The sequence below is a fragment of the Nansenia antarctica genome (genome assembly GCF_963989245.1).
Source record: "Nansenia antarctica genome assembly, chromosome: 1".
In the NCBI taxonomy this organism is placed as follows: domain Eukaryota; kingdom Metazoa; phylum Chordata; class Actinopteri; order Argentiniformes; family Microstomatidae; genus Nansenia; species Nansenia antarctica.
This window is the reverse complement of record NC_137674.1, coordinates 76,514,017-76,538,314: the sequence shown is the minus strand read 5'-3', so window position 1 is coordinate 76,538,314 and position 24,298 is coordinate 76,514,017. Positions and strand designations below refer to the sequence as shown.

At 43.8% G+C, this 24,298-nt stretch overlaps 1 protein-coding gene across 1 annotated transcript in view; it reads right to left on the bottom strand.

Annotated features, from left to right (window-relative positions):
* Positions 1 to 6,271, bottom strand: part of galnt18b (UDP-N-acetyl-alpha-D-galactosamine:polypeptide N-acetylgalactosaminyltransferase 18b) — a gene marked incomplete at its 3' end in the record, with an annotated part of 72,415 nt that extends 66,144 nt beyond the window's left edge. Inside the window, exon 1 of the mRNA XM_080538024.1 lies at positions 6,031 to 6,271. Coding sequence (XP_080394150.1) covers positions 6,031 to 6,268 — 238 coding nt within the window. The 5' untranslated portion in view covers positions 6,269 to 6,271. The remainder of the gene's footprint in view (positions 1 to 6,030) is intronic.
* Between the last annotated feature and the right edge of the window lie 18,027 nt (positions 6,272 to 24,298).

Here is a 24,298-nt window from a genome sequence, read left to right as displayed (position 1 = left end):
AGTAGTAGTAGTAGTAGTAGTAGTAGTAGTAGTAGTAGTAGTAGTAGTAGTAGTAGTAGTAGTAGTAGTAGTAGTAGTAGTAGTAGTAGTAGTAGTAGTAGTAGTAGTAGTAGTAGTAGTAGTAGTAGTAGTAGTAGTAGTAGTAGTAGTAGTAGTAGTAGTAGTAGTAGTAGTAGTAGTAGTAGTAGTAGTAGTAGTAGTAGTAGTAGTAGTAGTAGTAGTAGTAGTAGTAGTAGTAGTAGTAGTAGTAGTAGTAGTAGTAGTAGTAGTAGTAGTAGTAGTAGTAGTAGTAGTAGTAGTAGTAGTAGTAGTAGTAGTAGTAGTAGTAGTAGTAGTAGTAGTAGTAGTAGTAGTAGTAGTAGTAGTAGTAGTAGTAGTAGTAGTAGTAGTAGTAGTAGTAGTAGTCAGGGTATATACAGGAATCTTGAGGTTAATTTCAATACCTTTCTAAGACTTTTTAAAGACCTTGTCAATATTTTTCCAGACCTCACCGCCACTTCGAGCTGTAACCGTTTACATCAGTGACACCTTTAACTTAACAGTTTTAGTTTGCAATAGACTAGACCACTATCATACAACAGAATTTCCAGTTCATCTTTGTTTTTTAATTAAACTAATAAATTCACGACAAAAGTTTTTAGGACTCAAACTCTTTGGACAGAGTCTAATTTAGAAAAATACCTACAAGATTCAAGACCTCATAAAATCGTGATAAGACTTTTTAATACTTATTAAGGGTCTTGCTTTTCCCAAAATTGATTTATCAACTTTTAATACTTACCCTGAGTAGTAGTAGTAGTAGTAGTAGTAGTAGTAGTAGTAGTAGTAGTAGTAGTAGTAGTAGTATTGTTATTATTGTTACTATTATACATACATGTCCACCCGACAGAGCAATAACAAGACTTCTACCCTGTTACCAAGGCAGCAATGTTGCCGTGGCACCATCCACCAATCCCCAACCTGTTAAAGTAATTAACTCAGGGAGTTGCCAGGAGGAAAGGTGAGGATGAAAAAGATGCAGTAATGGTGATATCAGCCTCCCTTTGAGGAAAAGACGTCTCAGCATACTAGCAATGAAAATGTTGGTCTCTGTCTCCTCTGTAGAGAGTACATCATGACAGGTTGGTCTCTGTCTCCTCTGTAGAGACATCATGACATTTTTCAGGCTAAAGCAAAATAATAAACTAAATGTCAAATGAACATATTTTCGGACAATCCTGCCTGCCTGTCAATCAAATATGTACACTTACGACTTTGATGTATCGCCTAATGAGACCAACTGTGACATGAATCACAAATGATTTCAGGAATATTTTGGGTAATAGCTCCACAAACAGCAGACCAAACAGCAGAACAAGGCGTGTGGTGCCCTGATGTTAGAGCAGATCAAATGAACCACTTGCTTGGAATTCATATTTAAACACTTTGCAACACATAACGCATCAAGGTTTATGACATTGATTTACTAGTCTCAGCCTGCAGTGTCTTGGAACCATTGTCCCATTCAATACATTGCAAAGTAAAGGGAGTGAGATTCTTATTGGAAGCAACAAGGCAGATACATGCACCTTACTTTACCTAAAAATCACACAGAAAAAGCGAGCCCATCGGCTGCATTTTTCTAGTTCCGTGAGCACTTCACAAGAGCTTCAATTGAAAATGCATCACAGTTTGTATCCCAGCCCCCCCAACACACACACACACACACACACACACACACACACACACACACACACACACACACACACATACACACACCTCCCCCCACCGTCACTCCCCTACTGATCACGAGCAAACACTCAGCGTAATTTAGGGGACTTTTCAATTGATTTGACGGGTTGATTGGTTTGAGGCCATTCAATGAACATGCACAATCATCTCCTACTGAATCAGCACCATTATTGGCTAGTACTCCTTGGGAACCTACTTGCCATCCAATAAGAACATAGATGAGTAACTCACAGACCGAGAGGTCAAATAAACCAAAGGAGCACTACCTTACCGTTTCACAAAAACAATCTCAGTAATAATTGACCCATGCTTAAATTGTGACTTCTTTAGGATCAGAGGGGAAATCTATAGTAGTCTTTGAAGGACAGTGCTGTGCTGTGCTGTGTGTTTAATGGGACACAACTCGCTTAAGCTCAAATCAATATTCGAGGGATGTCTCAGTGAGTGTGTAGCTACTGTACCAATGCAGCGGACATGATGTAAGATGTAAGAGAACACTCTGTGCTGACTTTTAATGTGAGGATGTGGGAAACACAAGGGAGCCATGAGGACCAATTTGTTAAATTCATCAGAGCATAATCAAATTGGGTGTGGAAAGCTAAAAGTCTATATGTTGGGGAAATGAAGTGAGAAATACATTTCTCAACCATCTTCCATCATTAAGAACAGTGATAAGCAAAGGCCTTGACCTCCGGTCAAACATATGGAAAAGCATCTAAGAAACCCATAAAAAGTATGTCCATATAGACCCCGTATAGACCGTATAGACCGTATAGACCCCAATCAACTAATATCAGCACTTACATTTGAGGAATTGGTTTGGCTTCTGTAAGTTTAAGAATCATTTCCCAGTCTCCGGATCATTCTGTTACCAAAACCCCACATAAGTGTAAGATATTTGTGACACGATCTGGTAAAAAGGGCCGCATGTCGGCAATTCTCAAGTTATTTTTAAAAAGAAAATGTATTTTCAGTTTTTTGGCATATTACGAAAGTTGAAGTGTTGAAGAGCCCATTCGATATAACAAACAACAATTTACTACTCAACTTAAAAGGCTTTCAAAAGGGTTCATCCAAAAGGACAGATGGGGACAACAGTGGGAAATCAAACAGTAACCGTTCCAATCCACCGCATCAACATCCACACAAAGCACCTCATCAAAATCCTCATCTCATGCTCCAATAAATATGTCATTGTTTTGCACACTTCTATAAAAAGGACACCAAATAGTTTATCTTCATCATTAAAGAGTGCACACACAGGGCGTGGTGGCCCGAAGACTTCTTAGGATCCTTCCCACACTGGGAGTTGAAACTAGGAGCATATTGGGTGCCTCTATGTCTGCCAAATGTGTAGGCTATTTTCTTTTTCATATAATGAAGAAAAAGACACTAAAACCCACAACATTAATGTCACATTAAATTACGAGTTTGATAGGATTTATGTTTCTTTCTGTGGGGGACACATTTAGTCATTGTTACTGGATGTAAATCCACTTCACTTACTGTCGCTCAAAGACCAAAAGAGATGTATTTAAACTCAAGGTATCATTATAGCTAATGCTCCGCTCTTTCTGCAGACATTTGCATCTCAATTTGAAGCAGATATTTAACAGACCTTTGGAGAAACGTGGTTACATGAAGAAAAAAAACAGGGAGATTTTAGGGTCATTCCGTTATTATACTTTGAAGCTGCACAGTTCTTAAAGTGAATGTGTTTTTGCCCGTTTTTTTTCTGTTGGAATTGTTAGAAGTCATTGTGCATATACAGTGGTTGGATGGTTTGTTAAACCTTTCTATCAAGGATTTTTGTTTGGCATACCCTTGAAAGTGAAAAATCGAGTTCCAGGGTCATTCTGTTATTGTGGAATTGTTCATAATTAGATTAGATTAGATTAGATTAGATTAGATTCAACTTTATTGTCATTGCAGAGTACAAGTACCAGACAGCGAAATGCAGTTTAGCATCTAACCAGAAATGCAAATAGAGATCTAAAACATGGCAGTGATAGTGATAGGTATGTATATAGGGTTATGAGCTATGTACAGTTAAGGTAGCTTATAATATAATGCAGGAGAAAAGACAGAATATTACATTTGTACACAAAGTGTAATAAATCAACACCTCCTAACATACTCTCTCTCTCTTAATGGCTCTCTGTGTGACAGTAAAGCTGACGTGTGTACACGTATACACAGTTCATTTTTGGTTATCAGTTACCACATATACAATGTGGCTTAGAAGTTTAAATGGCTGTCATTTTGCATTATGGCATTGCGTTTGAAAGAGGACTAGTAGCTCGTTGTCCGTGTTGCCCAAGCAGCACTCTCATACATTCATTTTTTAAATCTTTCAGGAGCATGAGGCAAGCCACTTACACTGATGATGGGCGTGTTTGAACTAGTCTGCTACTAGGCTCACATCTCAAAGGGCTGTTCATGCCTGTTTGCTGCAGCGATGCCATGTCTGCTGTCTGTGCAGGGGTGGAGAAGTTTAATTCTAATGTACAGCGATAGACTGAGGCACACAGGGGCTTTATGTGAGCTTTCTAGCAGAACTAAAACTGTTCTTGAGTTTTAAACTCTTGAAACCTGCGGTGTGACCCTGCACGGTGTGTCGTGTGTAGAAGGGGAGTAGCATGCTCTGGGTGGTATGACAGTGTAGAAGGAGAGTAGCATCTCTGGGTGGTATGACAGTGTAGAAGGAGAGTAGCATCTCTGGGTGGTGTGGCAGTGTAGAAGGAGAGTAGCATCTCTGGGTGGTGTGACAGTGTAGAAGGAGAGTAGCATCTCTGGGTGGTGTGAGACAGAGGCAGAGTGCAAACAAAGGGCTTTTCATTCTCGTGGGCTTTTCATGTTTTCCCGAGGACCAGTTCCTATTCAGGAACCTCTGTCAGCAGCAGTCTTACCTCCCTGTTCTATACAGTACGGTAGATGCTGAACTGTGTGTCTTAAATCTTATCACCTTGACAAGAGTGTTAAATGAGCTAAATGTTTTATCAGTCAACCCTGTAAGGATGGTGTGGAGGGCAGTCTGTCCTACCTTGCTGCCTGGGTCTGGGCCACAGTGGATTAATCTTTTCATGTTGACCCTTATGCCACATTTCCTTCTTTGAGCAATACAAATAGTCCAAATGTTTCCTTTGCAGATAAGGTAATGGCACAGATACAGGGTAAACTCACGCAGCTTCATTTAGCAGACTGCTGTTGGAGCCAAATCAGTGAAATGTAGAGCTGGCTCCAGAAGGAATGTTTACTTGAGTGACCAGCCAGCCAAGCTTGGCTACTGCGAAGTCCACCCCTGCCCCTGATCTAGGGAGGAGTGAGTGACTCTGTCTGCATGTAATTGATCGTCTACCTGCCTGCACCATTTCTGAATTGGAACCGGACTAAAAAATAAGAGTCCCGGTGATGACAAGACTAAAGCTTGAATGATGACACAAAGAGGGAGAGTAAATGCACTTCGAGGAACTGGGTATGCTACAGCGATGGAAAAAGCCTGAGGGAATTTGAGGAGGGAATTCCAGACATTTTCAAGTACTATACACAGAACAGTCCTATGTCGAGGATATTCAATATATCTTCAACAAAAGGGCTCTTTTTGTCAGATTCTTACTGTAATCATTTAATCAATGACCCTATTCCACTCACTGTGCGTCAATTTAGCTTGTGAAATATTACCATGAAGTAAATAGTAAATTCGGACAGTGGAATGTCTCTGCAAGTTCTCCGTTTCAATTCAGTACATGTTCATACTGGCTTCTATTGTTAACAACCTCTACAATGTAACTAGAGTATTTTGATATTGCAGGCTGAAGCATCCAGGAGGAAAAGGTGAAAGTCAATGTCGAATCTAAGGCACATTATAAGGCACTGTTCCAATTACAATGTAGCCTGGACCAACCTTATGCCCCCAGAGACAATGAGTGCCCTTTGCAATATTCTCGTTGTCCTGTAGCCTTATCTAACACACATAGTCCAGACAAGCAGCCAATTAAAAAGTAACCCTGAAATGGTCACAGGCTTGAACTGAATTAAAAACTAAACATAGGATCATACTGACAACTATACAGATAAGAGACACATTAATTATTTAGACATTAATAATTGTATGCAATTGTTTGCTTAATTTATGGATATTAATTTGTTTTTGCTTCACAATTCATATAGAGTTTTGTATTAATATAATATACAGACACAGGACATAATTAATTTCCTGGATGAGGGCACTTAGTCTTAGAATTTCCCGCAGTCGTCATGCTCAGTTATCATAAAAACCATGAAAGCAGCATACTTTACCTTGTATGTGCTGGTTGACAACATTCTCGAGTCGATCAAGTCTCTCTATGATCCGTAGAGTGTCTCCCTTTTTGTCGCCTTCTAACTTTTTCTCTGGGACAGGCATAGGGACTTTGATATATACATTCGCGATATAATTAGTGACCCATCCGACGTACAGCAGGCACACGATGTTGGTCATGCCACTCAAGATCACGCATGTTGACACCATAGTTTTGGTTCTCCTAGTGCAAGCCATGGCGACATCCCTCCAAGCAGCCCACGGTGTCCCGCACTCCAGAGAACAAGTGCGACAGACAGTCGCCAACCAAAATCCTACTATGCGCGCGGCGCGGCGCGTCACTTGTACTTGTGAGCAACCTGGTTAAATTCCTGCAACTCTACACATAGAAATTATGTGCTGCTATAACGCGGTCTACCAACGCCTCCGCCTTTATTCCAAATAGGTGGGTTGGTTTCACAAAAGGAAAATATCTCATTCGTTGAAAAGTAAAGGTGCATATCTCAGCGCCGAACGCTCCCTGTTTCGCTCCATTGCAAAACCAGCACCAGTTTCACAGACCCACAGAAGGCGAATCGAATTTGTTCATCAGCTCTAGCCAATGGGATGTTATAATGGGGTTGTAATCTGTATACACTTGTGAATGATTTCACGTCTGATAACAATAACTTGTAAATGACACGTTTTCAATGTTGGATATAGCACATTGTTGAAAGAAACATAATTATAAATGGAGTATGTATCTTAAGAATGTTGTTATTGGAGTTAATAGAATAACTACAGAGGATAAGAGATCACGTAGTGTAAGCAATATTTGGAATGAATATGTCCTATTGCATGAATTGCATGCCCAGCCTAGTGACATGCTGGATTGCCACCTGCCTGCAGACAAGCATTGGCTTAGTGACAGGTACTACTTGTTGATGAAACCAGACAAAGTTTGTGTTATATGTACTAACCATACCCCATATTGGGTTAAGAAGGATATGACAGATGCTGCAGCTGCACTGAGGTGGAAGAGAGAGGAGAGGGCGCTTGCAATACTTGATGAAGCCACCAGATAGAGACAATGGGGCCTGAACTGTAAGGTGCGTTTGGAAGCGTTTGTACACACCTACTTCATCAGCTAGACAGGAGAGGTTAATGTAAGAAAATGAACACATTTATCACATAACGGCATCCTGTGTCCATTGCTATAGTCGAATCAGCCTATGCTCAGTGGAAGGAACACCGGACAGTCCAATTACTTCACTTCTATTGATCACCATGGACCCTGTATGAGCTCAAGTACTGTGCTGTTTATACCATTAGAACTGCAGTCTAGGAAATAGGAAATATCAAATAAATAATAGTGTCACATCATTAAAATATAGCCATTCTAAACACTTCTAGATGTCATTACATGCTTTATTTCTGCTTACAAATGCTTCTAAATGTTAACAAATGCTGTTATAAAAATGGGCGGCTGTGGCTCAGGAGGTAGTGCCGGCGTCTAATGATCGCAAGGTTGGCGGTTCTGTGGTTAGTTCCCTGGCTGGCCACGTGTCGAGGTGTCCTTGGGCAAGACACCGAACTCCAAATTGCTCCCAATGAGCGGGCCGGCGCCTTGCATGGCAGCTTGCCGCTATTGGTGTGGGAAATGTGTGTGTGAATGGGTGAATGAGAGGCCGTTGTAAAGCGCTTTGGAATAAGGAGCTATACAAGTGCAGTCCATTTATAAGCCTGATATGAATCGTGAGTTAACATAAAGAGTTATCCAATAAAGTGCTAACAATCATTCCCAAAAGTCATTATCATCACCAAACCGTGAGCTTAGAATTATAAGGTGCTATCTCTGTTTAGGGTAGTTCAGAGATATTGAGCGTCAACGTTTTTACATTCCATTATGTTTTGTGAGATGGAACCTTTGTATTTTATGAATTACTAACTCAAAAATGTCAACATTTTAAAAATAACACCACACAGGCATTAATAAACACCTAATGGATCAGATTATGTAAAAAACTCAATTTTGACAAAAATGGAGATAGAACCTTATAATTCTAACGTCACGAAAGTCAATTAGAATACACTGTACTGCATAGACAGCAATCCCCCCCAGCCACCCCAGTGAGTGAACACTCTGTTGGAGCATCTCACAGCGGTTTCAGTGGGGATCAGTGTGAAGGCATTTGGGCTTGACATTGTTCAGAGGTCAAAGCATGGCCCAGGGGTGCCTTCAGGGTTATTGGACAGTGTTCATGTTGTTTCTGCATTTGTGTTCATCAGACACGACCTGGCATTGATCCCCTTGCCTCTAGAACATGAAAGCATAGGAGAGATTTCTTCCCCTCAGGCCTCCGGACTATTAAAAGCACTGGAACATCTCAACGGAGACACGGTGGGGGGGCGGAATGAAAGATGGAAACACGTTATTGTATTGTAAGGTTGAGAAACCTATTGATCTCTGACTGGAGCGTGAGAGACTTTGGTTTCCTGCCTTGTCGAAATACTAATGTTCCAACGCAAACCTATTATTATGATCAACTCCTCCTCCAACAAAAACAACCCGAACACGATGCCTTCTCTCGTTTACTGTAAGATTAATTGATATACAGTGAGTAAGTCATCAATGAGAAAGGGTTCTCATTTCCAATGCAGATACATGCCCGCGGGAATGGAGGCATGATTTTGCATGATCATTTCCACATTTTGTTCTGTGTGTGGAATTAATGGGATTCTCTTTTCACATAACATATTGCAAATTATGATTGCCTAACCCGTTTATTTGAACACTAGCCTCACTCGCGTCCATTCACCCCTTATCATCCACTTCCCATACAAAGCATCAACATGCTGACTGACAGGCCCTAGCAGCCCCACTATACCTTAATTGCCTCTGTTAGCCCTCTCTTTTGTTGAGAGGCCGTTAATGGATTTCTAATCGGTTACTCAAATGAAACTTTAATTTGGGAAAATTGGTCTTTCCATGTGCCCACAGCAAGAGCCCTCTTATGAATGGCTTCAGTCCCAGCTCTTCTGAGAGCCAAGTGCGCCGCGGCTGGGGGAAGAGAATGGAGAGTCAATTAAGTGCGAGGCGGAGAGCCTGTCTTATTCCACAGAATGGAGTGGGGGTTTGCCAATGTCCTTCTTCCAAACAGAATGATGCACTCATACTCATATCCGCTGGAATAATATGCTCGGTGCAATGACGGGCTTCAGAATTCTGGGTGAGTGCCAGTTTGGTGAAAATATATTTTCGAAAACTATTCTAAGTTGGCAGCTTATCAAGAGAGAAAGAGAGGGAGAGAGAGAGAGAGAGACACACACAGGGAGAGAGAGAGAGAGAGAGGGGGGAGAGAGAGAGAGAGAGGGGCGGGGGAGAAAGAGAGATGGAGAAAGAGAGGGAGAGAGAGAGACAGAGAGAGACAGAGAGAGAGAGAGATTGCGTAACCCTCATGTCCATCTCCATTGTCTCCATAAATCCCTTCATGGTCATCTTGTAATAATGTGTTAGGACATCTCAGACCTTCTCTGTCCTTCTCTCCCTAAGGGACCCTGGGTGCACATTGTGATATCAATGTCCGCATCAACAATATCGGCAGCCATTCCCCTTAAAAACTCAATTCTCCAATAATGATCTGAAGGAGACAGACAAAAAGGGCCGTTTGCTCTCCGCACGTTAGTCATCCAACCAAGCAAGACGAGAGAGACAACAGTGGTGCCAGAGTCACCGTAGCCTTCTCTACGCAGGGTTAAAGGCTGATCATGAGACCAAGTCTTTGGCCCTATGCAGACATGAGCGGTGCTTAAGAACCGACGTGTGTGTGTGTGTGTGTGGGGGGGGGGTTGCTTAAGAAGTACAGTACCAGTCAAAAGTTTGGACACACTTCCCCATTCAATTGAATAGTGTTCAATTGAATAGTTCAATTGAATAGTGAATAGTGTTCAATTCAATTGAATGGGAAAGTGTGTCCAAACTTTTGACTGGTACTGTATGACCAAACATACTTGATGCCACTGCAGGGAGGTAGAAGGTGCCCTTTCAACTTTCACCGTGGGACACCCACAATCCCTGAACAGGCTGCCCGTTTGTGGAGCTGGCCTCTTTTACAACAATGGAATGAACAGGGTTTAACAATGGCAGCCAGGGGAAATAGGTCACCACTGTAAGAAAAGATACAGTACTGGCATGCAAGGTAAAATCACAGGTAAAAGGTGTAGCTTAAACAGGCTGCAAGGCATAATAAATGAATGAATGAATGAATGGACTTTATTGTCATTGCTACAGTACAGGTACCAAACAACGAAATTTAGGAGGGGTGGCTCCCCTGGTGTTAGGAAAGAAAAAAAAAAAAAAACTTTAAAAAAAAATCACAAGAAGGGAAGGAGCTGGTTTACATAAATAAAGGCTATGTACACAATCCACTGTACTATACTGTACAGATAGTCGGCTAGGGTTGTCATATTGCACAATAGTATTTTTTCACGTTATTTAAAGTGTCACAGTTTGCAGGCTTGAAATGTACATGTTTGTGCCTCAGCACTACACCTGATTTTTTCAGTCCAGCAGCTGCCATACAATCCGTCCAGACTGTCCAGGGCCCAGAACTTAGGTCTTTGCTGTGTTCAGGGCCTGGACGGCCCTGTGGTAGAAGCAGTTCTTCAGTCTGTTTGTCTTAGCGGCCAGGGTCCTGAACCTCCTTTTCGAGGGCAGCCTGGTAAAGTGTACGTGCCCAGGGTGGGTCGGGTCCCTGGAGATCTTTGAGGCCTTCCTGAGACAGCGTGTGTTGTACAGCTCTTCCAGAGAGGGGAGGGGGGCGCCGGTGATCTTCTGTGCTGTTCTCACTACTCTCTGTAGCGCATTTCTCTCCGCTGTTGTGCAGCTGGAGAACCAGTTGCAGATGCCGTAGGTGAGGATGCTCTCCACTGCGCCGCGGTAAAAGGTCACCAGTATCTCCTGCTTGCTGTGTTCCTTCCTGAGGCATCTCAGGGTGTATAGCCGCTGTTGTGCCCTCTTGATGGTGCCTTTTGTGTTGTCCTTCCAGGTCAGGTCATCCCGCATGTGATGTCCCAGGAATCGGAGGGTTGAGACTCTCTCCACGCTCTCTCCGTCGATGAGCAGGGGCTGGATCTCGGACTTTTTCCTCCTGAAGTCTACGATGATTTCCTGGGTCTTTGACTTGTTCAGCAGCAGGTTGTTAACCTTGCACAGCTTGCTCAGTTGCTCTACCTCATCCCTGTACGCCGCCTCGTCCCCCCCCGAGATACATCCCACCACGGTGGTGTCGTCTGCAAACTTTATGATGTAGTTGCTGGGGTGGACGGGGGTGAAGTCGTAGGTGTAGAGGTTGTAGAGGATGGGGCTTAGCACGCAGCCCTGGGGGGACCCAGTGCTGAGGCTGAGGGCTGTGGAGGTGTGGGGGCCCACCCGCACCCTCTGGGGGCGGTCGGTCAGGAAGTCCTTGATCCACGCACATATAGAGTGTGATAGACCCAGGTCTAGTAGTTTGGTCACTAGCCTGTCTGGAAGGATGGTGTTGAAGGCGGAGCTGAAGTCCACGAAGAGCAGTCTCGCGTAGCTGTTTCCCCTCTCCAGGTGGGATAGAGTGGCGTGGAGAGTCGTCGCGATGGCGTCCTCTGTGGACCTGTGGGCTCTGTAGGCGAACTGGTATGGATCCAGGTTGGGCGGGAGGCGTGTGAGTATGTGGGCCCGGACTAGTTTCTCGAAGCACTTCATGATGATTGGTGTGAGTGCCACCGGGCGGTAGTCGTTTAGGCAGCTCACCGTGCTTTTCTTCGGGACTGGGATGATAGTTGAGGTTTTCAGGCAGGGTGGGACGGTGGCCTGGGACAGGGACTGGTTAAAGATGTTGGTGAAAACCCCGGCCAGCTGGTCGGCGCAGTCTCTTAGCACCCGTCCCAGGACGCCATCCGGCCCCGAGGCTTTCCTGGGGTCCACCGCCTTCAGTACGCGTCTCACTTCATGCTCTGTGAGGGTGAGGCTGCTGAGAGCTGGAGAGAGTGGTGTTTGTGTTGCGGTTACCTCCATTCGCCCCTCGTCGAACCGGGCGTAGAAGGTGTTCAGCTTTCCCGCCAGCAGGGGGTCGTCCTCTGCGGCTGTGAGCCTGTTGGCTCTGAAGTTTGTCATCTGCTGAACCCCCTGCCACATCCGCCTGGAGTCGTTGCCAGTAACGTGCAGTGAGGTCATTGGCTGGGTAGGCAGTGAGCTATTAAAAAAAATCATTTGATTAACGCAGCAGCCAGACTTCAAATGGCATAGCGCATACTATAAAGGCAATCAATAGCCCTTATATCTTTTAATGCAGGCTCAAAACTCACTTCTTCAAGAAGTAGGCCTACTACCAGAATCCTCTTAAGCACCTATTGTATTGTTAGTTTGCTATTCTTCATTTTGCCTTAAAAAAGCAGTACACTCCTACGTTAAATGCAATTATTGAAGTCGCTTTAGTGTCGACTAAATGACTGTAATGTAATGTAGGCTAATATACTATACTATAAAGTCAATCACATAGCCCATATATACTATACTATCAAATAGCTGGTCAAAAAATGTCATGTATTGTTATCTCACAGCGTAGCGCAACAGCCTGTATGGAAATGTAGAACCGCGGCGCGAACAGCAGAGGATGCCGCTACGGCAAGCCAAACGCAAACTGTCAATCATGCTGTCAGAAGCAGCGTGGCACGGTGCCTCAACGTCCGTCAATGAAGACAATGTGAGAACAGACTACGCATGCGCAAACCTACGAAACTGTTGGTCTATCACTTCGCATAGCACAGAGGCACAAGCACAGTCTGCTTCAGCCTCTCGCCATCAGTTCGCTTTGGGAGCAAACTCTCCTGGTGCCAGGGCATGCATTATATTTATAAAACAACACATTTTACATCATTTATTTTTATTTTAACAACATTTTAACACATTAAAGTTAAGAATAATGAGTAAAATAAATAAAAAATATATATTTGAGATAAAAAAATTAAAAAGACTGATATTCTTTTTCTTTCTTAAATGCCTGGGTGAGGCACTGCCTACCCTGCCTCACCTGACTGCACGCCACTGGTCGTTGCTCAGGAGGCATTCCTCAATCTTCTCTCTGTGCTCTGCCTTGGCCGCTTTGATTCCGCGCTTTAGGTTGGCCCTGGTGGAGATGTACAGCGGTGTGCTCTTCCCTGCGAAGAAGGCGTTGTCCCTCTCGTGGTCAGACATTCCTAGATGAGCTAGCGGACTAGCCTTGTAAGCACGTTTGATGTTGGTGTATACCTTGTCCAGTGTTTTTTCTCCTCTCGTTGCACATTTCACATGCTGATAGAACTTGGGTAGTACTGCCTTCAGGTCGACATGATTGAAATCCCCCGCTATGATGTGAATAGCCTGTGGATCAGTGCTTTGTTGGCCACTGATGACTTCATATAGTCGCGCCAATGCTAGGCTGCCGTCTGCGCTAGGCGCTATGTACACACATGTTATGAGCACCGCGTTAAACTCCCTCGGGAGGTATGTGGGTCGGCATTTAACAGTCAAGTATTCCAGGTCTGGGGAGCAGTGGCTACTTACAGTTTTCGTGTTTAAGCACCAGCTATCCTTCGTCGATATTATGATCCCACCCCCTCTTGACTTGCCGCTAAGCTCCGTTCGGTCAGCGCGATGTAAGGTCCGTCCCTCCAAGCTAACAGCTGAGTCCACAATAGTGTCATTTAGCCAGGTTTCGGTCAGAATAATCACACAGCTATCCCCCACGATGTTGTTTTTAGCAACCTGTAGTCTCAGTTCATCCATCTTGTTCGTCAGGGACCTGACGTTGGAAAGGAAAATACTTGGCAAAGCAGGTTTGTCTGGGCTACGTCTTAACCTTGCTAGCAGGCCTCCCCGGCGGCCCCGTCGTTTCCTACGGTCTCGCCGCCGGCGTTTACGCCTCAGGGAGGGAACTGAGTACCAAGGTTCTCCCGGTACACGGGCGATCTCTTTGTGTATCCTGTTTTGCTCCAGAAACTCTGCTGTAACTATCTTGTCGTTTTGCGTGCCGACTTCTAATAAGTCGAGCCTGCTGTAGGTACTATTTACACAACTGTTCCCTATAAGTACTAAAATAAAAGTGTACATACAAATGTACTTAAAAACACAAAGAAACACCAGTGTAGAAGCCACTCCGGCTGCAGCGTCTAAGCGCGCAGCCATCTTGGAAATGATAGCCTACATGCAGTCAGGTTGAAGTTTCAAGTTGAATTTGTTTTTAAAGTGCATTATCATCAGGGTCTCACTATACCATACGTTTCTACATCAATACAGGAGATGATGGGGAAGATCCATTTCTCCCATTTCTCTGTAACCGTGAGACATTACATGACAAACAGCCACCGGCCTCCTCTGACGCTCCATCTCTTGAGTCGGAGTCACTTACGGGAGAATGAGTCAGGGCCACTTACATGATCGATGCCGGAGCACGCGTCCCATTCCTCCTCCGAGCTAACAGGCATGCCTCTCACTGCGCAGGACCCAGCTCTCTGTAATTTACAACGTGTGGAGGAGGCAGAGGTTGGTAGGAGTGATGTAGAGTGGCAGTGCTTATTTTCAGCAGGCTTTGACTCATTTTCACTGACAACCCCCCCCCCCCCCCCCCCAATTGTTATACAACCTTTACACTTCTATGTACTGTATGCTATCTTTGAAATCTGAACATCTATGAATGTGATGTGGAAATGGGTCCCCCTTGACTTGGCTTATCACAACTCATACAACGCCACAGAATTTTTTGCTTTATTATTGTACTCTAAGCATTCTAACGCAAGCAGCAAATCGACTCTAAATTGTGCCTTTTGTAAATGAGAGAGTATGAATAGTCGATCACTACTCTCTGTGGGTTCAGAGCTGTTCTCTTGCTTCCTGAATGGGAAATAGAAAGTTAGGTTCACTGTCTTTCATCATCGCGCTCCCAGAGACGGCGGCTCGGCGGCTCGGTGGCCATTAGGTACTGAGGCCCGCCCAGGCCCGCCCCTGCTCAGATCCAGACAACTGATGCCAATCTGCCCATAAGTCTTTAATGCCACTTTACATTTAAATGTTTACATTAACATTTGCATTTTTGACATTTCAGCAGAAGCTTTTATCTAAGGCGACTTTACAACAAGCACATTTGTCTAAAGCAAGTGAATCATCTATACATCAACCATTATAAGAAAACAAATCTACCAATCTGTTGTATACAGGCTGTGTGTTCGTTTAGTATGCCATCCCGGGATAGGCTATCTCGTTAATGCGACAGCGACAGCGCAGCAGGGTGTGGTGAAGAACCTTTGATGCCCAGACTCAAGATTAAAGTGATTCAGGAGCCAATCAGCAGTCTCATTTGGGGCTGGGTGGCACTCTTCTGGGCTGATTAATGTCCTCAGTGGGTGGGGTTATCCCGCCATCATTCCAATGAGGTCCTGGGGGGGCATAGACACTGCATAGACGCCCACCTATAGAGACAGGCACCATTAATCAACACACCTCACTGACGACAGTATTTATAGAGGCTGCTCTTCACATTACAGAGCGGTGCAATGCAACGTAATACAGAGTGATTCATCGTGAAGCATTTTTTCTTCTTCGAGGTATTGTTCGAGCACAGAGAATGCAATCCATGCCAACCTGGATGTGACTAATTCAGAAAGTGCGTCCAACTCATGAAACTCATTTTCCGCTTGGTGAAAAACGTACTGTAGAAGAACATTTCAGTGTGGCAAAGACACGAAAGCAACTTTACTAAACTTTTCATTTCTATTCTCGTCATGTTTGTAATACTTGATGACCCCAAGTAAGTGAATGGTGATCTCCCTCCTCCCCCTCCTCTCCCCCTCCGCCCCCTCCACCCCCACCTCCTTTTCCACCCCCCTCCTCCCCCTCTTCCCCCTCCTCCCCCCTCCCTTGTCTGAGCCCTTCTGGATGGTCGCACTGTACTCAGTCATCACAGTAGAAAACGCTCTGTGACGGGTCCGTCTCCATGATCAATACTCTAAACCTGGGCCTTGCAGCACAGTTCAGCTTCATTACAGAGAAAGGCTTCTCACCCCACACTGTGGTAGGCGCTGATGGATCCTGTGAGACCCTCCTCCAGTAATCAGCCGATTGATTCCCAGGGAATATGGGGGGGGGTGGGGGTGACTCATAGAATAATGAATGGATCTTGTGTATGATAATCCTCCACTCTGCATGCAACCTCCATATAGTTTACACACCACGGGCACAGCTAGAGTAAACAGACTCGAGACTTTGTATTCCTGTTGAAATAAATCTTTACCTGCAGCGTTTTTCATCCACTGTCGGCTTTAATTATTGAAAGTGGGCAAGGATTTAATGGGGAGGTTTAAGAGATTTGAAATGGAGCCTTCTAATAGTCTACATAAACACAGAGAAAGGCCATGTTAATGAGTTGGCAGGTTATTATTGAAACTTGAAAGCAACAGGAACCAGGCAGCCGCTCTGTTTCTCTTTTGTGCATCTGTGGGGATTACTATGCTGTGTTTGGCATACATAACTAATTCATTATATCCTCCCTAACACCTTTAGAGAGATCTGCAGGGCGTTTGAATAGCTATGCACAGTTTCACTCCTTAGACAGTGTTGTACAGTAGGACTACCTGACCTTCAGATGATGACCTACTGGCAAGCCAAGTGTGTGTGTGTGTGTGTGTGTGTGTGTGTTTATTTGTTTGTGAGAGAAGGAAGGAGAGAGAAAGAGAGAGAGAGAGAGAGAGAGAGAGAGAGAGAGAGAGAGAGAGAGAGAGAGAGAGAGAGAGAGAGAGAGAGAGAGAGAGAGAACGTTTCATTGAATGTCTATGACCTTTTGGATCCCTGAAGTCCTTGGACACCTCTGCAGAAAGTTTAGACAAACTCTCAAAATGTTTTTCCATGGTAAGTTTCCAGAGGCTTGCAGGTGTCATAAGTCTTTAATCAGACCACGGCTCTGAACTCGAATTGATCCTGTTCCAAACAGTAGTGTAAATGGAGCCGGAGTGGGATGTCCATTTGTTTTTCATTCCCATCCATGCCACAGTTCTGCTGACCCATTGGAATGGATGGTCACAGACGAGATTACGGTGGAACAAGGATATTAAACTTCCTGCCCTAGGCCTGTCTCTTCTGGTTCCACTGGCATCAGATGATAGCAGAGTAATGACCACAGAAAATGGAGGGAACCGGGAGCCCTCACACAGGGGCGTGTGTGTGTGTGTCTGTGTGTGTGAGTGTGTGTGTGTGTGTGAGCGTGTGTGTGTGTGTACTGTATCTGAGTGTGTGTGCGTGTGTTTGTGTGTACTGAATGTGTGTGTGTGTGTGTGTGTGTGTGCCTGTGAGGGTGTACTGTATGTGTGTGTGTGTGTGTGTGTGTGTGTGTGTGTGTGTGTGTTTGGAGGGGACAGACACGCACTGCAGGTCACCAATGAGGATGAGAGGGAGACTCAACAGGGGACTGGTTTTAATTTTCTCATCATGTTGCATGCTGGGGGAACAACGCGTGTGACAGATGCGAGCCTTTGAAATGAATTTAACTAGGGAACAATGAAGAATAAAAAAATAAAAAATAAATGGACAGGCCAGATGATTATGCCAGGAGAATCGTGGCGTGGGTGATGTCACAGGGGATTTCTGAGGTAATAAGATTAATGCTCAGTTGTCTCCTCCTGGAACAGGGTTAGGGTTAGCGATAATGTTGGGGGCCTTTATCTCTCTGCAGGCACTCTGTCAGGTTGTTACGTGTGATTCTAAAGTTGGACCCAGATGTCGTGCAGAACACAGGAGACGGAACACGAAAGTAGAATTTAAAAAATAAAGGTACTCTTTATTGAGTCGTCGGGCAATAATCAACCGAACTTAAAACGATACAAATAAAAGTTGGAGGTAGGTTTAGTCTCCCAAAAATCCTAATAGTATGTAAAGCATTTACACAAGCTCAAGAACAGTCAATCAATACATAACTTCCTATACGGCGAGGAACGTTACGACTCTGACACATAGTACTCACGTAGGACAAGTGAACAACCGACACAGAGGGAAAACACAGGGGGATATAAATAGACCAAGACAATCACTCACAGCTGTTAACAATCACAGACATTAGAACAGACAGAGAAACAAATACACATCAAATGGGGTGCCAAAGGGTCACTCAACAGTAGAGTGATCCCCAACCTGACATCAGGTTATCGCTGCAACTGTAGGGGACAAAGAGTAGAGCAGAGTACATTGAGGTTCATAATGGTTACTTTTGGAATTTCATATATTCCAAGAGAAGACCCTACTCTGTATAAGGATCCAAGAGGATCCAAGATGGCACCGCGACTGGTCACTGAGGCTTTGTGGTCCAACACTCTTCAACATTTTTGTGTTGCTTGTGAATGTTTTTTTACCGTTCCTGCTAAAAATAGCTACAGTAGACACAACCTACTAGAAGTCGGATTACTCTGCGAAAATGCCGTTACAGTCGAGTTTATCCGCGGCAATAACATTCCGGAAGAAATTGCTAGGAGCCACGGCGCACAGCTGCATAGCACCATCAGCAACCAACAAAGTACCTATCCTGAGGCTGTTCATTATTGCGGGGGACTTTAACCATGCTGACCTGAAGGGAGTACTTCCTAGATTCTACCAGCATGTTAAATGTGCCACAAGAGGAGACAACACACTGGACAAGGTCTACTCCAATATCAAGCTGGGCTACAGAGCTAAAGCACTATCTCATCTAGGCCAGTCAGACCATGTGTCCCTGCTCCTAATCCCATCCTACACCCCCATCAGGATGAGTGCCCCGGCCATATCAAAGACAGTTAAAACCTGGCCTGTAGACGCTACCTCACAGCTACAAGACTGTTTTGAGACCACCGACTGGGAGGTCTTTGAACAGGAGGACCTGGAACTGTCCATCTCATCGGTGCTGGGATACATCAAGCACTGCACAGACTCTGTCACCGTGGACAAGCGTATCCGGGTCTACCCCAATACGAAGCTGTGGATGACGAGAGAGGTGCAGCGTCTGCTCAGAGAGAGGAACACCACCTTCATGTCTGGTGATGGGGAGTTATACAGCACTGCCAGAGCCAACATGAAGTGAGGAATCAAGAGGTCCAAGGCTGACTACAAGAAGAAGATTGAGGACTGCTTCCAGAGCAACGACTCCAGGCAGGTGTGGCAGGGGATTCAACACATGACCAAGTACAAACCCAGCCACTCAGACGAGGAGGAGCTGAACTCCTTCTTCGCACGCTTCGAGGCGGAGCCGACGGAAGCAGCCACACCACACACCAACACCACCCGCGAGGTGGTGCCGACAGAAGCAGCCACACCAGCCCACAGCAGCATCATCCTCACAGAGCACGAGGTGAGACGCACACTGAAGGCAGTGAACCCTAGGAAAGCAGCTGGGCCAGACGGTGTCGCGGGACAGGTGCTGAAAGACTGCGCTGATCAATTGCCGGGGGTCTTCACCAAGATCTTCAACCAGGCCCTGTCCCAGGCCATCGTCCCACCCAGAAGATCATCGGATGCCCTCTCCCCTCCCTGGAAGAACTGTCTATCTCAAGAAGGCAGTCAAAATCCTCAAGGACCCACACCACCCTGGCAACAAACACTTAATATGGCTTATTGGTCACATGTACAGTACAGTGAAATGCTTTGTTCTGTACAGGCCCCCCCTTGAGAATGTGCTTCATACAGTACCAATAATTAAAGATAAAATAACATAAAATAAGTCATAAGTATGGTGTAACACCTACTATACACTATACAATACGCTATACACTATACAATACGCTATACACTATACAATACACGATATACAAGTACAAGAGAAATCAGTAATAAAAAAGTGCAATACGCTTGATGGATGTATACATATGGTGTAGTGGTGTTTAAATATGTTTAAATATGATGTAAAGTGCTTAAAGTGTCTGGTTTGGTTGGTTTGGTTTTTACTTAGTCATTGAGAGTCATTGAGCATCCTGGTGGCCTGGGGATAGAAGCTCCTATCATGGGGTCTGTGCAGGGGCCTGTGGGGGGCCTGTGCAATTTTGAGTCACTGTGTTTACAGTTTTTCCCAATTGCTAAAACACAAAAGCCAATTCTCTAAACCAAATGACCAGTTTTCTAAACACATTTAATAAAACTAGCTCCCATTTGCCAAAACCATAAACACATTTCACATGACGACACAATTCACAAAACACAATCCTCCTTTTCTCATAAGTCTAAACACATTTTGTCTTGCTAAAACACAAGTTGCAAAAAACTCTGCTCAAATTCTCAAATTAAAGCTCATGTGATGCAAAATGCTTGCCACAGTCAGCAACATTTGAACACAATGAACACACCTAGCTTCATTCATTACTGTAAGCAATGACACCCGTGCTTTCATTGTGTTCAACTTTTGATGACTGAGTCTACCATTTTGCATCGTGTGAGCAAAATGTGTTCAGTGAATGAGAATGTGTTCATAATGTTGTGCAACGTGTGTTTTAGCAAGTTATAATATGTTTTAGCATTTGCGAAAGTGTTTAGAGTAAGTGTGAATGTGTTTAGAGTTCTGCAACGTGTGTTTTGGCAAATGCCAATGTGTTCAGAGTTTTGTGAAATTGGAGATTGAGGTGAAATGTGTTTATAGTTAAGCCAACTGGGGGCCTGATTTATTAAATGTGTTTAGGCAACTGGTCATTGTGCTCAGAGATCTAGAAATTGTGCTTTAGCAATCGAGAAAAACTGTATTGCATATGTTTATATGTTTATAAAAGTACACAGTTACATGCTAACTCCCCCCTGTCTATACCCCCCTGTGAATAGGCCATAGTGTATATAAGTATACAGTAGAAGTTCACATAATAGATACATTCTCAGATGTCTACCGATCACTTATCCCCCTATTTTTATTTATATCCCCCCCCCCTATCAAACATTTAGGACTGTGTTTGGTGTACCTGTTACAATGACAATAAAGATCATTCATTCATTCATTCATTCATAATCTAGGGATTGAATGTGGTTGAAAGTTGGTCAAGCCAACTGAGTTGATGGAAAGAGAGAGTGAGCGAGAGAGAGAGAGAGAGAGAGAGAGAGAGAGAGTGGGAAAGGGAGAGAGAGAGAGGGAGAAACACAGAAAGAGAGAGAGAGAGAGAGAGAGAGAGTGGGAGAGGGAGAGAGAGAGAGAGAGAGGGAGAAGGAGAGAAAGAGAGAGAGAGAGAGAAAGAGAGAGAGAGAGAAAGAGAGAGAGAGAGAGAGATTGACAGAAGAGTTGATAACACCAGCTACCAGGCAGCCATAGTCTGGCGGAGGATTAGCCTCCAAAATACCCTGGGTTACTGAAGCAAACCACAGGCTCTGGTTGAATGAAAAAGAAAAGTAAATAGTTTTGACTCATAGAAACATTCTTCTAATCTAGTGTCAACCTCAGCCCGAGCTATGAAAAACTTAGTGAAGGCATCACCCTCAAGGAAAAACTAATAAGATAAAACTATGATTCCTGTGGACAAATGTGTATTTGTTGTGGATGTTGCTCCCAGTCTTCACTCAAGAAATATTAAATAAATCATAGCGGTCCTTTGTAACGGAGAAAATAAGACAAGCTACAAAAACAAAATAATAATCCTAGTAGATTCTTCTCTGGTGCATTTTAAGGCAGAATGTCACTTTGAATCATATATACTGTATTTAACCACACACTTTGACAGTTTTCTCTGCATTTATAGAATAAACAAGTGTTCAGTAAATCAGTGCTGGCTGGGGGAATTATTTGTTGAGGAAAAATAGATAACAAAACTGTCAAATAGACCTTGAGGATAGAGATAATACATGATGTGATTTGTTAGCCGGTTTTGTGTGGTTTATGATTGCAAGGATTGTGTTAATAAACTGGTCAATGATGAATGGGCATAGAGATCTGTCATAGCAGTTCCATGCATATGTATGTTTGCTGTATTCTTGGAGTTACTATAAATATACAGCTCTGGAAAAAAATCTGAGACCACTCCAAATATTTCTTAAATCATCATCTAATGAATGGCAGCCATTCTGTTCCATTGTCTGTTGAATACCAACACAGGCACACCTCATTCTACTTAGTGAGGTACTGATTAGGTGATCACCTGAACCGAATCTTCATAAACCAGGAAAATAATATAAAACACTGCTGTGGTCATCACTATCCTCTTAATAATAATAATAATAATCATAATAATAATAATAAATCATTGTATTTATATAGTGCTTTTCCGAGGCTCAAAGACGCTGACAATATGGGAAAACACAGAAACAACAAGCAACAGATAACATAGAACACAGAGTTAACGAACGGGGGACACAGTAACGCAGCAATGTCCAAGGGGGGAGGGGGGTGGCAGGGTTAGGGGAGATGGTTAGGAGTAGGGGAGGTTGTATGCATGGGAGAACAGGTAGGTTGCAATAGGACCAACTGGATGGCAAATACAGTGCTAATAGTACCTACATAATTGGAATCAACAAATAACTATAGACCATGCCAAAATAGTTGAAGAGAAAACATTTGAGTGAAGAAATGAAGGGTTCAATTCTGGATTGACTGGCAGCGGGATACAGTGAGCGTCAGGGTGCTTCCATCCTTTACATTTCAAAGACGGTGGTTCATAAGAACAAGATCAAGCAGCAGCAGACATTGGGGCAACAAAGCTACAGACCGACAGAGGGCGAAAATGACTCTCCACTGACCAGGAAGACCGCCAACTCATTTGAATGCCACTCAACAACCGTAGGATGAAGATCAAGTGACGTACAAAAATAAATTGCAAACTGGGGAGAAGTGCACGGCGAGGACGGTTCGAAACAGGCTCCTTGGGGCAGGGCTGAAGTCTTGCAAAGTTAGAAAAAAGCCCTTCATCAATGAGAAGCAAAGAAGAGCCAGGGTGAGGTTTGCAAAAGACCATAAGTATTAGACCGTAGACGACTGAAGTGAGGTAATCTTCTCTGATGAGTCCAATTTCAGCTTTTCGCAACACCTGGTAGTCTAATGGCTAGACGGAGACCTGGTGAGGCCTACAAGCCACAGTGTCTCGCACCCACTGTGAAATGTTGTGGAAGATCGGTGATAATCTGGGGGTGCTTAAGCAAGGCTGGAATCGGCAGATTTGTCTTTGTGTCGGTTTCAGTTTCAAGTTTCAAGTTTATTTTTAAGTCACATTACACAAGTGTATGAGAGTAAAATCCTTAGGCTTCGGTTCAAGACAACAAAGCAACAAACATAATTCAAGATACAAAAGTGACAACAGTACAGGACACAAGTGACAAATGAGAATATTTACAATTAGCAGTATCTTGCCGGGAGCTTAAGTTTAGGTAGTCCGTATGCATGGGATGTGCTTGTGGATGATAGTCAATTGTCTACAGTAGGCTTGTTCATGAGCCTGATCGCCTGGGGGAAGTAGCTGTTGGTTAGCCTCTGAGTTTTGGCTTTGAGGCTCCGGAAGAGGATCATGAATGACGCATTAATCAATCCACATACAAGGTTGAAGAAGAATTGCTTACTTCTGCTCTGACAATGTTTCACAACTCTGAGGATTGTTTTCTCCAGTAGGATAATGCTCCATGCCACACAGCCAGGTCAATCAAGGTGTGGATGGAGGACCATCAGATCAAGACCCTGTCATGGCCAGCCCAATATCAGACCTGAACCCCATTAAAAACCTCAAACCTAATTTTTTGTTATTTTGACCAGTTTGCCAGTCAATTGCTGCAAATAAATGCTCTGAATGAAAATATTTGTATTTGGTATACATGTTGTCAGTAGTTTATAGAATAAAACAAACATGTTTATTTTACTAAAACACATAAATAGTAAAACCAGAGAAACTGATACTTTTTCAATGGTCTCTTAATGTTTTTCCAGAGCTGTATATGCACTTGCTGATATTGCAGGATTCTACAGCTTCTGCATAACCCCTATATGACCAAAACCATTTCCTAAATGTTGTTACAATTCAGCTCCTCTCTCTATCAGTAAGCAGAGAGCACCAGAACATCTCTCTGCCCCACTTTTACAATGTGAGCTTGCACACAGAAGCAGGGATTGTAATTTCATTTCTTTAGAGTAGAAGTGGAGAGTATTGGTAACACTTCAAGGAGAGGGCACAATCTGCTCCTGAACATACATTTACCTCTCTCTTTCTCTCTCTCTGTCTCTTCACTCTCTCTCTTCACAAAATAGTTCAAGAGCACCGACCCTATTGTAGCTCTAAGTGGTGACTCACGCGTCGGCAGAAACATGCGGCGGCAGA